This window comes from Parasteatoda tepidariorum, chromosome 5, assembly GCF_043381705.1.
Source record: "Parasteatoda tepidariorum isolate YZ-2023 chromosome 5, CAS_Ptep_4.0, whole genome shotgun sequence".
NCBI lineage: Eukaryota > Metazoa > Arthropoda > Arachnida > Araneae > Theridiidae > Parasteatoda > Parasteatoda tepidariorum.
Window position 1 is genome coordinate 70261150 of NC_092208.1, and position 18114 is coordinate 70279263.

The 18114-nt window shown below is 27.9% G+C and overlaps 2 protein-coding genes across 3 annotated transcripts in view; both read right to left on the reverse strand.

Moving 5' to 3' along the window:
• LOC107438680 (mitochondrial fission process protein 1) overlaps positions 1-14736 on the reverse strand; it is a 22201-nt gene extending 7465 nt beyond the window's left edge. Inside the window, exons 1-3 of one of the 2 annotated variants that reach the window (XM_043048440.2) lie at positions 11918-14736; positions 8291-8418; positions 2061-5698 (exon numbers count right to left, since the gene is read on the reverse strand). In XM_043048440.2, coding sequence (XP_042904374.1) covers positions 5414-5698; positions 8291-8418; positions 11918-11975 — 471 coding nt within the window. In that variant the 5' untranslated portion in view covers positions 11976-14736 and the 3' untranslated portion in view covers positions 2061-5413. Of the gene's footprint in view, positions 1-2060; positions 5699-8290; positions 8419-11917 lie in introns of those variants that run through there. The other variant, XM_043048441.2, reaches the window with a different exon arrangement.
• An 8-nt stretch (positions 14737-14744) lies between these two features.
• LOC110282123 (glutamyl-tRNA(Gln) amidotransferase subunit C, mitochondrial) overlaps positions 14745-18114 on the reverse strand; it is a 7138-nt gene continuing 3768 nt past the window's right edge. Inside the window, exon 4 of the mRNA XM_043048444.2 lies at positions 14745-14930. Within this exon, the coding sequence (XP_042904378.1) occupies positions 14896-14930 (35 nt within the window). The 3' untranslated portion in view covers positions 14745-14895. The remainder of the gene's footprint in view (positions 14931-18114) is intronic.

The window sequence follows — 18114 nt, forward strand, 5'->3', positions numbered from 1 at the left end:
CTATATAGTGGCAATGGAACAATATAAATTTATAGCCATTGTAAATTAAAATAATTTAAAGTAAAAATGCTTTCCATTTGCATCTACACTTTAGAATGCTACATTTTAGTATTTCTAAAAGAAAAGCAACTATAAAGTTGTTGTTTTTAACGATTGTTGTAATGAAAAGCATCTATATAGTGGCAATGGAACAATATAAATTTATAGCCATTGTAAATTAAAATAATTTAAAGTAAAAATGCTTTCCATTTGCATCTACATTTTAGAATGCTACATTTTAGTATTTCTAAAAGAAAAGCAACTATAAAGTTGTTGTTTTTAACGATTGTTGTAATGAAAAGCAACTATATAGTGGCAATGGAACAATATAAATTTATAGTCATTGTAAATTAAAATAATTTAAAGTAAAAATGCTTTCCATTTGCATCTACACTTTAGAATGCTACATTTTAGTATTTCTAAAAGAAAAGCAACTACAAAGTTGTTGTTTTTAACGATTGTTGTAATGAAAAGCATCTATATAGTGGCAATGGAACAATATAAATTTATAGCCATTGTAAATTAAAATAATTTAAAGTAAAAATGCTTTCCATTTGCATCTACATTTTAGAATGCTACATAAAGATTCACGTCTCGCAATTAATGATTAATAAGCAATATGTTAAGGCGGCCGTAAGAGGTTCAGTATATCTTGTTCAAAACCTTATTTTGAAATTGAAAAAAAAAAATTTAATTCTGATTCTATCGAGAATTAAATAAATATGATTAAAAAGAAGTAAATCATTGAACTAAAAACTAATTTTGAGTCTTACAACCATACATGACTAATACTGGACAACATCTGAACTTCTAATATCGCGATAGTGATGAGAAAGGTTTTCTTCTTTTTCTTCCTACAGAAATAAATTTTACTCATTGGGTAACGATGTAGTCGGTATTTATAGAGTATCCCTATTTTTTGGTATTTACTAAGTGTCTGTTTTTTTTGTTTTTTTTTCTTTCGATATTTATCCAGTCTCGGAATTTTAGCGACTGTCAGAATTTATCAAGTGTCGGTATTTATCGAGTGTCGAAATTTTTTTCCGATATTTATCGAGTGTCAATACTTTCGGTATTTATAAAGTGATGAAATTTTTCAAAACTAATCTGAGGTCGATATTTTTTTAATAACCGTCATTGAACAGCCGATCCAATTTTTTGAGTTTACGACTGCTTATTTTATTTTATATTATAACAGTCATTGAACAGCCGACCCAACTCCGTATCCTTGTAATTTTGATCCCAATCCAGAAAACAAAGGAGCTCCTGGATCAGTACACCCAAAGGTATTGATTTGTTATGGGAACATAGAGGACTTTGCGACCCGACAGAATTAGCGTGCATCAGAAACCAGCTACTATATGGCGAGTCTTCGGCCTGTGGAGATCGAACCCACGATCTCTTCGACATGGGCTCAGTGCCCTACCAACCAGGCTATCCCGGGCCTTTTAAGAACTACTTATGTTCAACTCCATAACCTTATAATTTCGAACCCAACCCAGAAGACATGGGAACTCTTGATTCAAGTATTCACCTTCGCAGAGAACTTTTTGATGGAATTAACCCGCATTTGTGTTACATAGAGAAAAACCACGAAAACTTCCCAGGATTGGCTTGACGACAAGGGGACTATAACCCACAATCTATCACTGAGAATACTTTACGTCAGAACTGTGGTCAGTGCGAACCAGGTGCGGAATTGGAATCAACCAGTCATCGCGGGGATTCGAACCCGGTTCACCTCATTAGAAGGCGACCGCTTTATCCCCTGAGCCACCACGGCTCCATATCAATATTTATCGTATTCACGATATATTGTGAGAATATGTCCTCAATATCGCTATCCCGATAATTAAAAAAGATCGATATTTCGTGATACATCGCCCACTTCTAATTATGACAAATTCCAAATGGTTTGTTTTCCATTACCCATTCCAAATCATTAACTTTTCGTCATAGATTACACTTTTTTTTAAAGAAACCTTAACCTTAACGGTAAAAAAAAAGAAATAACGACAGTATAGAATAAGTAAACATGCTTTATTGAGCTTTATTAAAATGATTATTTGCTTTATTGAAAATGATTGCAAGAGAATAATAAATAAATTTATTGCTACAAAATTAACTCTTTTGGAGTTCCAAAGTTTGTATTTTAAAATTTCATGAAAGGCACTGAATTATTCATGTTAATAACACAAACACAAGCAAAATTTCAAGCATATATACTACAAAAATATATTAAATATAAAATGAGATCATAGTTCTCACATAGTATTAAAATAAACTTTGAAGGTAACAACAGTTATTTTCTAGAAAATGACAAAACACACATAACAAAATGGATGGAAGGCAATTGAGCAAAAGGTCCAAAAATACTTTAGAGTGAGGGGGGGGGGAAGATTTGCCAACATTAAATAACCACTATCTATTCAATTAAAAAATTTATACTACACAAAATCGTATATTGTAATTCAGAAAAAAATCTTAGATAAGAATGAGACATTTAATAGACAATGAGATAATAGATAATGAGACAGATAGATAAATGAAACATTTAGGATATTTATATTGACGGTAAAAAGTACAGTGAAATACTCTTCTTAAAAGTAAAATTAATAAAGAACCACAAACACCCATGAGAAAAAATAAATATTTCCAATAAAAATGAGTAAATGTATAAAAAAATTTTTGTTTTCTCCCATTCAAGAAATAAATAGCATTTAAACATCAAACATAGATTTAATTGGCAAACTTCCAAAAACAAATTTAAAAAAAATACTCAAAAAAATTCAGCAATTCCTATAAAATGTGTTAATATTTTAGTTTTTCCATTTAAAAAATACCTAAGCTAGTCATATATTTAGCTATTTCATTATTACATTTGTATATTACATTGTAGTACTTAAAATTAAAAAGAACAATAACATACTGAAAAGTGCGTAATGATTCTAATAAACTATGTTTAAGATTTCCTCCCCCCCAATTTAGAAATTGAAGTAGAGAAAGCATGAAAAATACGTTATGAGGCATCACGCTTAACTTTCCAGTATGAAACAAAAAAAGTTCTACGTAAGTAGATTTATGTTGGCACCATTATAACCTAACTTTATTTATATACAAATATAAAATTTCACTTCTTCATTAAATCATTGTCAAATTACATCTTGCTTTTCGTTGATGCGAGAGTTTGATAGGTCCTAATTCAAATTATTGATGGCTCAAATATAAATCTCAATATTCAATAGCTCAAATATTTTAAATAGGCACACAGAAATTCAGAAGTACTCAGAATTCTCCACAGAAATTCCGAAGGATTCATAGTTTCGAAGCGGAATCACTGAAGTTATAAGTGCACAAACAGATAACTAATTAATTGGTATATTTGGAACGTGTTACTCAAAAATAAACCTAATCAATAGCAAAATAATATTTTCATTCAATATTTGTACAGTAATATTTCAATATTTGTACTTATTAATAGATGCATAACAAATTAAACAATTCATATTTTAAATAGGCACCCAGAAGTTTGGAAGTATTGGGTCCTAAGGATTCAGTTTCCAAGGGGAATCACTGAAGTTATAAGTGCACTGATAGATAACCATTTAATAGGCATATTTGGAACGTACTACTCAAAAATAAACCTAATCAAAAACAAATATTTTCATTAATACACATCTTGAAACTCTCGAATATATCCCACACATCCAAAAAAATTTCATAACTAGGAAATTCCTTTCATGTTATTTAACAATTGAAGAAAATACTCCATATAAATTTTAACTCATATCATTTTTTTAATAATGAGGAGTAATTGAGGATTATTTACAAAGGAATATAATTATACTTCTCAAACAAGAAGCAAAATAAAAAATAAATAAGATAGATAAATACATCATTGGAAATTATATTATTACATATTTATAAACCCTTTAACAAAACATGACAGCAACTAGTAAATCTTTAATTCAATATGGAGAAATCAACATAAAAAAAGGAAAAAACCAATTAAAAAATGAATATAAACATAAAAACATAGGAAGAAATAAATTAAGCAACATATAAAGAAATTATACAAAATTTAAATTTTTGTTGTTACATACATAAGCTACGATACATATTTCGCATTTTATGCGTTATTGTAGGTGAAATTTAATCAGATAATTCTTATTCATCTTGCATAAAGAAAGATATAAAACTGGAGTGAAAACTAGTAACAAGAGGAGAACACTTAGGAAGAAATAATTTCTAAAATAAAGAACTAGAAAAGAGACTTTTAGCAATTGCCATTTACACAACAAAGCAATTGATTTACAAACAGAAGAAATTCTTATACTAGATTTAAAATCATTAGAATGTATTCCTTATTGAATAAAGATTACAGGAAAAAAATAACTTTTCATAAATAACTGCATGCTATCTTAAAGACAAAAAGTGATATTTAAAGTAACAATGCATTAAGCAATTCTACACTGGATGAATAATATAATGCTACACTGGAGCCCTATCTCCAGTGCTCAGTACAGAAATTAAAAAATTATTTAAATGCAATATATCTATGATTAACATTAGTTTTGTCTTTCAGAAAGATTATCTTCATATTTTTATTCTGCTTAATAAAATATTACATGTTCTACTTTTTAAGAAAATCATGAATAAAAATTCTAAACATTTCTAAAATATATCATAAGACACTACATACTTATTCATGATGATACTACGATTATTCAAGTGAATATCAAAGTCAATATCTAAGTAAAACTATCCATATAAATGGTAATATAAAACTATAAAGATTACACAATATTCTATTATCAGAAAAACAACATCTCCAAGATATTCATTTTCATGTTTTATCTGAACTCTAAAATGTTTCTTTTTTCTTTTTTTTAAATTAAGATTATCTAGACTGTATTATATCTTTCCCTGTTGCTTTCATAAAAAGAATGCAAACAACATTAACTGAAAATTGCCAAGAATATGCCAGAAATTTACATAAAATCCACAAAAAACATTTTCAACATCTGCACAAGGAGGACATCTTTATGTTCTATCCACATACTAAAATATTTTAAAAATTAAGAACATCTAGATTATATTTCTCTTTCACTGTTGTTTTCGTAAAAGAAGAATGCAAACAATATTAACTGGAAATTCCTAAGAATATACTAGAAGTTTTCTAAAATTCTACATAAAACATTTTCAAAATCTCCACAAGAAGGACATCTTTATATTCCTATCCACATGCTGAAATATTTCAAAAATTAAGAATATCTAGATTAAATTTTTTCTTTCATTGTTGTTTCCATAAAAAAAATGAAACAACATTAACAGAAAATTGCTAAGTATATACTATTACTTTACATATTAAATTCTACATGAACCATTTTCTAAAAGTATGGTTCATTATAGAATCTACTAAGTGATCTATTGGTTTAACAATAAAAGGGATGCTACCAAGACCTATAGCTACTGTAGTCCATTTTCTAGTGGAAGACGGTAGTTTAGTATTTTTCTTTAGCAAATACATGGAGGTTGCACAAAGCCTATTGATGGTAAATCCTGGAATAGCTACAGAAGCTAAGGTTTGCCAAACTAGAGTATCCACAGCAGATGTAACTAGTTTTACTTTTCTGGAAGGGTCATTTTCATCCAGAATCTAAAAGATGAAAAAAATAAATTTTTTAATACAGATGTAATCAGAGCTATGCACATATGCTTAACTATTATACAATGTAAAATAAGCAGCACAAGAAGGCAAGATTATTAAAGTGTAGAAGAATAATGTAAAAAGTGATTATCATAAAAAAATTTAATTTTTAATTTGAAATGTGTCTGAGCGAGTCAGATTTTAGATATACAAAGAAAGCCAAGTATAAGGTAACACAGGGTAAGTCAATAACTAGTTTTATATCTTCAAAAAACTGCAAAATGTAAAGAAGTTTTAAATATATATACTGTTGTATGTATAAAAATTAATATAGAATTTTTATAAAAAATAAAACTTTCAAAAACATTAAAGAATAAATTTTTTCAAAATTAGGTGATGATAAAAGGATTGAAATCAGTGCTGAGATATATTGAAATTTTTAATACCACGATAAATTATTGGTTAATATCGATACTTTAGATACAACTCTAATGATATCTCTTAATTATATTTGCGATACAAATTAAATGGAATTTTTTCACCAATTGAAAAATCTTAAACGTTGACCCCCCAAATATTGAACATTATCTATTTAATGACCATTTATACATTTCAGATATATATGCATCATATACCTTACTAATTTAATGTCAGTTTTCTACAGATGTTCCTTTTTATTAATTTTTTAGAGAATTGGATTTAAAGAAAAACTATACGATACACTATAAAAAAAATAACGGCTCATTCATACAGAAATTACTCATTTCTTTGTTTTAGTATACACAGTTTGGAAAAAATAAGCTGGCCAATACATTTATTATACCGCCACTCGAAAGAAACAGCACTCAAGCAAAGCAGCTCAGTCGCTAATGTCCTCAAACTGTTTAACACTGTGCAAATGAAAAGATTTTAATCATTGGGTCATGATAAAGTCTGTACTTTTTGAGTATCAGTATTTATCGAATGTCAATATTCTTTGGTATTATTGGGTGTTAATGTTCATTTTTTGCTGATATTTATCGTATTCACGAAATATCCTGATAAAATATTTTTAATGTCTTTATTGCGGTAATTAAAAAATATCAATATTTTATAACATATTGCCCAGCTTTAGTTGAAACTAGTTACAAGAATCCATAAATTGCTAGTAAAAATTATTTTTTAAGTGATTTTGCATCCACATGAAGTTTTTCATCCTATCTAAGTTTGTGAAGAGACTAGTAGACAAAAAATATTAATTGATTTTTTACAAACATTTAAACTATTGAATGTGAAACAAGCTGCAATCAGCCAGTAGGTGTAGAATAATAACCGTGATAGAATTGTGGCTAGGGCGCCATTGTCGCAGAAAGTTACCGAGTTCTTCAAGAAAGATTTTTCCTTTGAGAAGTAAAAAAAATTGGTTTTCTTTTCAGCAAAAAATTTTCGAAATATATTATCTTTTCTACAAAATTATATTTAAAAGATTATTTTCTCGCACATTGGTGTAGAAAAAAAATGCTTGTGATTTTTCTATTCTCATTTGAGAATAATGAAAAATAAAAAATAATGAAGCAAAAAATTTTGGTCTTCTTTTGTACAGAAATTATCGGAAGATATGCAGATTTGCAGTTGATCTTTCCTTTAGAATAACAATCAAAAGATGCCTTTCTTGCACATCGGAGTAGAAAAAAACGTGTGTAGTTTTTTCTATTCTTGTTTGAGAATAATGAAAAATGAAGAATAATGAAGTAAAAAATTTGGTTTTCTTCTCTGCAGAATTTTTTGTTCTATTTTTTTATGCAGGTATTACTATAGATTTTCTCATAGTTTTTAAAATCCGATGTTTTTAATACGATATTATTTATTACAACAACTGAATCTCGAAATGAAAACACGCATTTAATTAACACTTTTTGAAGAGTATGATTCATGTGATTTTGCTGACGTTCTTTTTTTCGGTAGTTACTGTTACAGATTTCATGATTTTTTTAACTTTTTTTTTTAATGTGATGATGATTTACTTAATGCAAATAAAGAAATAATCAGTGCGTTTTTCTCCAACAAAATAAGAGAAGATCGCCCGTAATGTTAGAATTTAAAAAATATTACACATTCAATTAAATTAAAAATTCAATTACATATTCAAAAATTATTTTATTTGATCCCAAAAAAAAATTTTTTTTTGTGTAGTTGATGCTTTTGTTACTTTAAATTAGCAACATGTATATTTGTTCTTTTTAAAAGTAACTTGCAGAAAGATATTAGTATTAGAGAGGTATGGTGCAGGAATCTTGAAAAAATTCGGTCACAGGGAGGACAATATTCAGCAAATAATTTAAGTAAGCTAGTTTTCTATCACATAACATGAGGGATAATTCTATTCCAAAATATTTCCACTAAGAGATTAAAAAATACTGAAGGCATTAAGCTTTCTTAACCTAATAGTGAAAAAAAAAAGAATTACTGAGCATGTTCATGATATTGCAAACCATAGCATAATCATGAATGTGTGATATCTGCAAGCAACAAGTTTAAGAGCTGGTTTGTCCTTGACCTCATTTATTCTGCTTTAAATAATAGTTTAAGTTACTAAGGTATTAAATTCTATAAATAACTTACTTTATTCCTTTTTTTTACTTTATCTGCAGTATCGGCAAAAACATACCCAAACGCTACCACATAACTAGCATGAACAAAACTCTTTTTAACCAAAGCTCTGAAAGATTCTCCAACTTCATTTGCATAACCTGAAATTAAAAAAAATACATTAAAATAAAACTTATTAGACTGCAATAAGTACACAAAATTAATGTTACATTTCAATATGAAAAGAATACTTTAATCATTTTTAGCCAAATCTAGTTCTAAATTTATTCTAATATTATTCAACATGACAAACAAACTTTCTTTCAAATGTAATTTCCTCAGGGCAGAATTTTTCAGGCTTTCTGCAACAAACCTTTCTAGCACTTATAATCTTTCTGGAAAATGTTTTTAATAATAAAAAATATGCATGCTACTAATTTAAAAAAAAGAAACAGAAGCACTGTGTTCACACAAAAAATTATATAAGCTCGGATAAAATAAAATTTTACAGAATTTTTTTAATTAATAAAAAAAATTTAAAAACATTTTCTTTTAATATTAAGGGCGATATTCTCACATTTTGAAAGGGGGAAAATACACTAATTATTTCCTTTTTCAAATTTTGAAAATCATCGTATTGAAAAAAAAATTAAATAAAAATCATGAAATCTGTAGTGGTAACTAGCGAAATTTTACTAGCAAAATTTTTTGGGCTACGAATAAAGTTTTGTTACATCATGCATAATCATGTAAGTCAAAAAGAAAAATTCAAAATTGGAAATAATATAAGCACCTACATTTAGCGCAGTAAAAATTTTATGTATATAGAACTTAATCTAAGGAAGATTTTTTTAAACCATTATTTATAATTACTTAAACTATAAACACTCAACATACTGCAATGCTGGCAATACCACCATCTGTTGAGAAATAAGAGAAGTATATTTGCTATTAGCAAATATTTCATTGACAAAAAAAAAAAAATTTTATTTCTTTAACAATTACTGAGAAATTTGAGAATATACCGGTAAACAGGAGATAGTCGTAAAAATCAGGAGTCTTTGTTAAAAAACAGGAGACTTGGCTTGGAAGGTATGATATCAGTAACTGCCGAGAATACAATTGAAACACTACACATATATAGGTATATATACTTATATTATACATATACTTCCCATCCCAAGAAATTTTGAACACAGTATACAATAACTATACTTTAGTTTTTATATTATGAAATGGATTATATCTATATCTATAATAAATGAGTTAAAGATTGGAAGTGAAAAATTGAATAGGGGTAACTTGTGTGGTACATCTCATCAGCACTCTTGGACAATCCTTTAACTTATCAGAAGTTAAATAATTAGCCAACATCATTTGATATCTTGATGAGCTTAGTTGGGATGAACTGGAACCAGTACAAAAACCTGTATCTCAAAAGAATGGCTAAAAAAAATTTATTTTTCATTTATCATAATAATGATTAATATTTAAAACTGATCCATGATCAAATGAAAAAACTTCACACTTTTAGATTATATTTTAGTCGAACTAACCTCTTAAACTCTATTTACTATTCTCTATTGATATGTATCAGTTAACTCATTTCTTTATTGGTTCCTGCTTACACCAAATACCTTTCCCAGGATGCGGAGAAAAAAAATTTAACAAGTAAAAATCTTTAAAAAGTATAAAAAGAAAATTAATAACTTGCCAGGGGAGATCATAAGTTGGTCCCTTTTTGTAATGTTTTTTTCTCAGTTCCTCCCATACCAGTACGAAGTTGGTGTACAATATACATTTTATATGATATTGAACTGAAACAATCATTGAACCTGAACAAGCAGATTAGCACAACGTTTAAAATACATTAATAACTGCTAAATTTCATTTTAGTTATGATGCATAGGAATTTTATATAACTTGCTTAATAGGCACTAGAGGTTATGTTCATAAACAAAATCTTTCCAAAGATAGTTTATCTATTAAATAAATATAGTTGTATTATATAAATATAGTTGTATTCACTCCCCTAGCCGGGGATATTATCATAACTACGGCAAGTTGGCGAAGAGTCGCCGAGGAAGGAAGATAACGTTTCTGGCGGAGGGAACCAGTTTTCCTCGGATCATGACGTTTACGCCTCTTCCTTCTCATTGGCTCAAATTCCCTGACTACTCCTTAGAACTTATCGGTTAAGATATATCAGTTATTAAGTAACCGGTTCCGATTTCTTGTTCTTAAATAACGTGTACAAAATATTAGTTCTTGAATAACGTACTCACGGTGTCAGTTCCTGANTTTTTTCCTCATAAGATTTTAGGATTTTTCTTTCTTTTTTGAAAGATGTCTACCTTACCATCATTTTGGAAATAATCATTAGTGTATTACTTCATTTTTTCAAGATTATTTCCAAATAATTTTTTTTTAGTTGGGTTTAACAATTAAAAAAACGGCTTTTTGTAGCGATCCAGAAAACCGGAAAAATCAGTTATCCGGAATAGCGATGGTCCCTATCGTTCCGGATAATCGGTTCTCTACTGTATATTTACTATCCCAAGAAATTTTGAACACAGTATACAATTACTACTTTAGTTTTCATATTATGAAATGGATTATATCTATAATAAATGAGTTAAAGATTGGAAGTGAAAAATTGAATAGGGGTAACTTGTGTGGTACATCTCATCACCACTCTTGGACAAGCCTTTAACTTATCAGAAGTTAAATAATTAGTCAGAATCGTTTAATACCTTGATGAGCTTAGTTGGGATGAACTGGAACCTGTACAAAAACCTGTATCTCAAAAGAATGGCTAAAAAAAGTTCATTTTTCATTTATCATAATAATGATTGATATTTAAAACTGATCCATGATCAAATGAAAAAACTTCACTCTACTTTCAGATTAGATTTTAGTCAAACTAACCTCTCTAACTCTGTTTAATATTCTCTATTGATATTTACTAGTTAACTCATTTCTGTATTGGTTCCTGCTTACACCAAACACCTTTTCCAGGATGCCAAAAAAAAAAAAAAAATTTAACAAGTAAAAATCTTTAAAAAGTATAAAAAGAAAATTAATAACTTGCAAGGGGAGATTATAAGTTGGTCCCTTTTTGTAATGTTTTTCCTCAGTTCCTTTCATACCAGTACTAAGTTGGTGCCAAAACTTAATGATTACTTACCCTACCTTATCATAAATAAAAAAAATACAAATAAAAACAATATACATTTTATATGATATTGAACTGAAACAATCATTGAACCTGAACAAGCAGATTAGCACAACGTTTAAAATACATTAATTTAATAACTGTTAAAATTAATTTTAGTTATGATGTAAAAGAATTTTATATAACTTGCTTTATAGGCGCGAGAGGTTATGTTCATAAACAAAATATTTCCATAGATAGTTTATCTATTAAATAAATATAGTTGTATTCAAATTCACTTACATGACCGATTACATTTTTGTAATAAGCCAGTAAGCTAATAAAATAGTAAAAAACCGCATAGAAATGTTCTATGTTTAATAAATGCCTATTGGTTATTCTAATGCATTATTACATCATGTAAGTTACAATAATACAAAATAATTCAAAAAATAAAATAACTAAATTTGAATTCGAAAGATATATAAATAAATAAAAATATTTACCCAACAATCTAATAGGAGTGTCTCGATAAATGTCTATTTCAGCAGTTTGATCTCCCATTTTAATTTCAACTATGTCCTGCTTCACCTTTTCCCGTGCATGTCCTTTTGATTTTGTTTACATTACAGAGGATAATAGCGGTAAACTTTATACTCTCTGTTTCTGTCCTACTTAATGCTAAACTATTTCTCCCTAAAAATTTATTTTGAGGAGCACTTCAACTTCAACTCAAAAACATAATTACTACAGGACAATTCGAACTGAAGTTTACGTATGAAAATTCGAACATGCGAGTGAGAACCTGATTGGTTTAATTTGGAAAAAACTCGCTAATCATGTTCTCGCTCGCATCTCTGAACTCGCATATGGGATTTTTTTTTTCGCAGGTAATGTGACAGACCCTAACTAATGTGTTGTAGTAGTAATAATACTTTTATTAAGTCACATTTAAGAAGCTTTAGAAATATATTTCACTGATCTGGTTCTCATATTTCTCCGACGGCAATCGGGTGTGCGGCAACTGCATTTTGGCGTGAATGTTCCTTTTCACTTTTCCCTCGAGCCGCTTTGACAGCCCAGGGTCAACGACCTCTAAAGAGAGCATTTATAAGATTTTAGGAAATACGATATAACATTTCCTAAATTCATTAAAACCTGAAGGCATTTATATAATTATTTTATTAAAAAAACAAATTTGATATGCTTAAATATAGTGCAGCGGTGATACTTCATCAATTAGTAAGGTGTAGGTACTGTGGTAATAGGTTTTTACGACCTCCCTAAATAAAATTTTTAAAAGATTACATCTTCAATTTTAACGTGAAATTGTTCACGAAGGTCTCCTGTACATGTTTTGATGAAAATCCCTTTTCAAAAAACATTTTAAATATAATTCTAAAACCAATCAAAGTACCTACAACCAATCGATATTTTTCGATTGCGTTATAGCAGAAATTTGAAGAAAAAGTTTCTATTTCAATTTCGATCCCTTCGGAGGCTATCAGTAGCTTTCCAAAAGCAACTTTTTTTTTTTGTTTCTAGTGAAAGAGTAATTTTATTTACAATGTCATCGGTTCTTTGACTTGATTGAAGAATAATCTATGTCAATGAAGTAAAAATATAAATATCTAATTATTTTTTATGAGTGGTTATTATAATCAGCTCAATCGGGAAGCTATCAAAAATTGCCAAACTATAATTGATACCAGCGAGGCTCATTTAATTATAGTAATAAGGGCCTAATATAAGTACTGTGATAATAGTTTTTTTTTTTACGCTGCCTAAACTTCAGCCTAAGTATCCAGCTTTCTTTTAAAGAATAGACAATAATCATCACTTACAAACAAAATTTGTATTAAAAAACCTAAATACTTTTTCAAACAATAGCTTAATTATAAAATATGGGGAACTAAATTTTTGTCATCGATTGTTCTTATATTGAGGTTTCAAGTAATTATATTGCTCTGAATTTTAGGATCAGAAGCTGATTTATAATTTTCTAAAAGATCTCCAACAATATCGGGTATGATTCTATGTTTACAAGGTGTCTTTTCGCACTAAATCGATGATTGATTAGATTGTTTTATAGAATGATATATATTGTTAAACAAGACATTTTAATGAAACTTTGATTTTTATCATAAGAAAATGTCAACATACTTCTGCTTTTTAGCATAGAACATAGATTTTTTTTCGATTTTACATCTAACAATCTCTCGGCCTTAGGCACCCATGACTGACATCTAATGATTACGGTCTTGAGACACAAATTTTACCCGTGCAGTGAAATTGGGTAAGAAAAAGAGAATGTTTAAAATTAATTATTTTGTGGTTAAATTTTTGAATTTAATTTGAAGAAACAATTTTGTGAATAAACTTTTGATCTTCATTTGACTAAACAATTCTGTGATTAACTGTTTTTATAGAAACCTAGAGATGCTTTATTTGTGTTTGTAACTTAATACTCAGGTTTGACTGTGATTTGCATAATTAGTTTTTTAATAAAAATCTAATTAACATTTGTAAATATCTGTAATAATATACTTTTCAACTTTTAATTCAATTCCTGGAATGCATATTTTTTTTTAACTTCAAAATTCTTTTTTTTTATTAGTTAACACAGTTTTTGGTTAATTCTGAAGAAGCTCAACATGATGATGGTCCTATCCACACAACTGTGTTTTCAGTAGTTACAGCTACACTCAAACTTTTCCCAGAACTCTGTTTTATCGTGTGAAGTACTTAAAAAAAATTTTTTTTTGCACAGTCAACTTATTATTTTTTAAATTGTTTTTTGCAGAAAGTACAGACACAAGCTGTCTGAACTGGAAAGGCTGATCAAATCGTCAAAAAAAAAATTGCTTAGAATAATAGATTAGCTCATATAAACATGAATAGTTATTTCTTAATAACTTTTCCCTGATAAATAATCCAATTTATTACTCTAAACAACTTTCAATGAATTTTTTCTTTAAGTTTTAGCATTTTTTTGAGCATGAGTGTAAATTAAATCTTGCAGAAAAATTTGTCTTTTAAAAGTAGTTGATTAGTGTCTACATTTTTAAAGAAGTTTGTAACTACTACTTTTAAAAGTAGTTGATTAGTGTCTACATTTTTAAAGAAGTTTGTAACTACTACTTTTAAAAAAAGTTATAGTGGTATGTAATAAATGTATTTAACTACATTTTTAGTAAAGTAGTTGTAGTTAGTTGCAAAAAAATTTAGTTTTTCTGACCACTGCAAAGAAGATCTAAAACTTTAGAGGTTTCACATATCATGCTTTGTACCTATAAATTCAGACAAATAAAGTTTTACTGAAATAACAAAACAGTGGTTTATAATAGATTTATTGTCTTTTTTTAAAACTACATTATATACAGTGAGAAGATTCATTGTAAAAGACAAATCAGTTATAATGAAATGCATGAATAGATTCTTAAATAACTTTCTGTTTTAATTTTATATTAAGCCTAGTACTCGGTTAGCTTTTATCTTGTTGATTTGTTGAATAAGTACCTAAAAATAAATATAAGCCAATGTATAATAAGTAATGCAATTAATAAAATAGCAATAAATAATCAAAGGAAATTAGTAAACAGTAAAAAAATAAGACAATATAACAGTGATTGATGAGCTAAGTAGAAGAAAATTGTAAGCAACACTATAATGAGTTTTAGAACATCAACTTTCGAAAACCTAGCAACAGTTGGAAGCTGTTTATTAAACAAATTTTTCTATCAATTACTGTAATGGGTAACTGCTGTACTATAGTTTACCAAAATACTGTGCTTTCTGTAACCTTTTATCACTAAGATCTTTCATTAAGAAATAATTATGCATAAAGATTGTGAAGATGCACGGGCAGCAGTGAAGAGAAATGTTGAATAAAAAGTTGTTTCCAATAACAAATTTTCAAATTTTTTTTTAAAAAAAAGATAAAATCTTTAGAATAATGAAAAGGACACAGGTTCTCAAATTCTCTGTTAATACACTCAATTCCTATGTAATCATAATTCAGTGGAACTCAACTACTTCTTGTTTGCTTACTATTATTTTCAATCTTTTTACCTTACGCAGAACTACTTATGAAACAAGTTATGTTAACATCTTCAATATTAAATGACAATAAATGTTCATTGTAACTGATAATAGTGAATTTTTAACTTGGAATTTATAAACCAGTGAAAAAATTATACTTGCTATTTAATATCACATAATGGCTAAAGAAGAAATTTTAGAAAAAAAAGAGAAATAAATGTTAATACTTCAAAAAGATGCTGTGACTCAACTCAAGACAAAGGTGGGCGTTGAATACCCCTCTTCATGCATACGCAGCATCATGCAAAATGTGCATTTAGATTACCTTCCTCCAAAACAAAAATATATAATTTAAAAAAAATTATTTTACTCATATTGGTCACATAGTTCTATTTCCTCATCTATACGCAAACATGTATTTTATTGGCATTTACTATTTTAAACACATTTTTCCAAAATGAAATTAAGAAGTTTTTTGCTAATGTTTATTCCCAAGCTTAAATAAAATGTTACATAATTTTATATTGATAAGATCACTAAAAAAGCTATGCCCAAAAAATAAAAAGATTTTCTCCACTGTTTATATGGGAAGTTTAAGTTTATTATGTTTGCAATCTATGGCATAAGTTTATTTCGACCGCTATATATATATATGGCAATTTCGAGGGTAAGCCCCTTAATTTACTGCTCTTGTATTGAAGTGCAACTTCATACTTTTACCATTACCTTTTCAATTTATTTTACGAACTTAGCGCTGCATGAAAATTTTGGTTGCACATATTATCACCAAATTTTGAAACAAAAACAATACCAAGCAATATAAATTGAGAGAAACAGAACAAAGGAAATGAATTTAAATTATTTTGACTGAAAAGGCTTCGATTAATGACTATGCGCATCATATATAGCTAAAATTTACTTGAAGGCAAAGCTTAATATGTCAAGAGTAGAAACAAGCTCAAGTTTATTAATTGAAACGAATTACGGATAAACCTTACACACTGGAAAAACACTTTTCCACACTATTGTTAGCTATTAAGCAGAAAGTAAAGAGTTAAATAACTTGGAATTTTTGAGGGAAAAATAAAACATACCCTCGTCTATTAATATAATCCCTTATGTACAAATTCTGTTACACATTTCAAACAAAAAATATTTATTGAAGTAAGGGAAATTGGTCCATAGTACAACATATTGTACCTTGAACCATTGAATGTAGCTTCTAGTAGAACACTCATTATGAGTGATTTTTCTTTAAACTTGTTAGTCGATTAATTTTTTTTTTTTTTTACAAAATGTGAGTGGCATATTTGTGAAAATTGAGCTGGTTGTATTTAGCTTATAATGATCTAAGGTACAAATACACAGACTAGCCAAGGTACTATAAGCATACACTTTGTTGATTTTCATAGGACTTGTGCAAAAATGAGCTTTTACTTTACTTTTTTTCATTTTTTTAAAAAAAAGAAAATTAGTATTTTACTGAGATGACTTTTAGTGCCCACTTACTTTATTATTTATTAGTTCTGCTTGCAAGTTCTATAATGTTCAATTTTTTAAAAATTGATTGGAAAAAAATTCAACTAAAAAACAGAAAAAGCTCTCTATCACATGCCTGTGTCCAAGTTTTTGATAGGAACCCTCAGGGCAATAGAAAAAGAGGGAGACCAAAAAATATATTGTGCAGGACAATTGAAAACAATAGGAAAGACAAGGAGAGAGGCAAAATATCTGGCCACAAATAGGGTGAAATGGAAAGTTATGATAGAAGGCCTATGCTCCAATTCGGAGTAAAAAGGAATATGTATGTATCACATGCTCGTAAAACCTGAAATGGTCCCTAACACATCATGTAGCACAGCATATTAAATTATGAAATATACATGGGTTATTTTCTCAAAGCATTAACTTTTGCTTAAGACAATTAGGAAAAATTCATCTCATAATAACTTAGTTGGTAACTTTTACATTAAGGTCATATATCAATGACCAACAATAGAAAATAAAAAAAAATTGACAGTTTTAAATTGTAATTGCTTGGGAAAATGTAATTACTGTCTCCTCACTTAAATTCTTTAAATACATAAAATGTTAAATTTTTTTTCCATGATTCAAGAATTAAAAAGTAAATATGGGAGAACATATTAGGTAATATTTATTTGAAAATGTAAGTAACATTAATTAATTATTATTTATCGAGAATTTTGAAGAACTATTAGTAATTTTCTTAAGAATTTTTACTTTTTCATTGCAAAAACAATTTTGTATCACTCATATTTTTATATTACATAAGACCACATTTTTTAGGCTAGCACACAATGTAAAACCAAAACTTTTGTTTGTATTTTTAAAATGATTTTTTGAGTACAAGGACTGTAATGACAATAAGCTGGAGAAAAAAAAACACCTTTTTTTTTCATTTCAAGGTATAATTTTTCTTAACTACACCATATTCTCCATAATAAGTTAAAAACATAATAGATATTGTTTGTTTTACTCATTAAAATATATTTTGAGTAATAAATCTAAATTGTTTATGGTTAGAAATTTGCTTTGGTGGCATTTTTTCAAATGACATACAAATTCATTCTTTGTATATCTTGTGCCATATATATATATATATATATATATAATCTAATACGACTAAAATTTGATTTTGAGG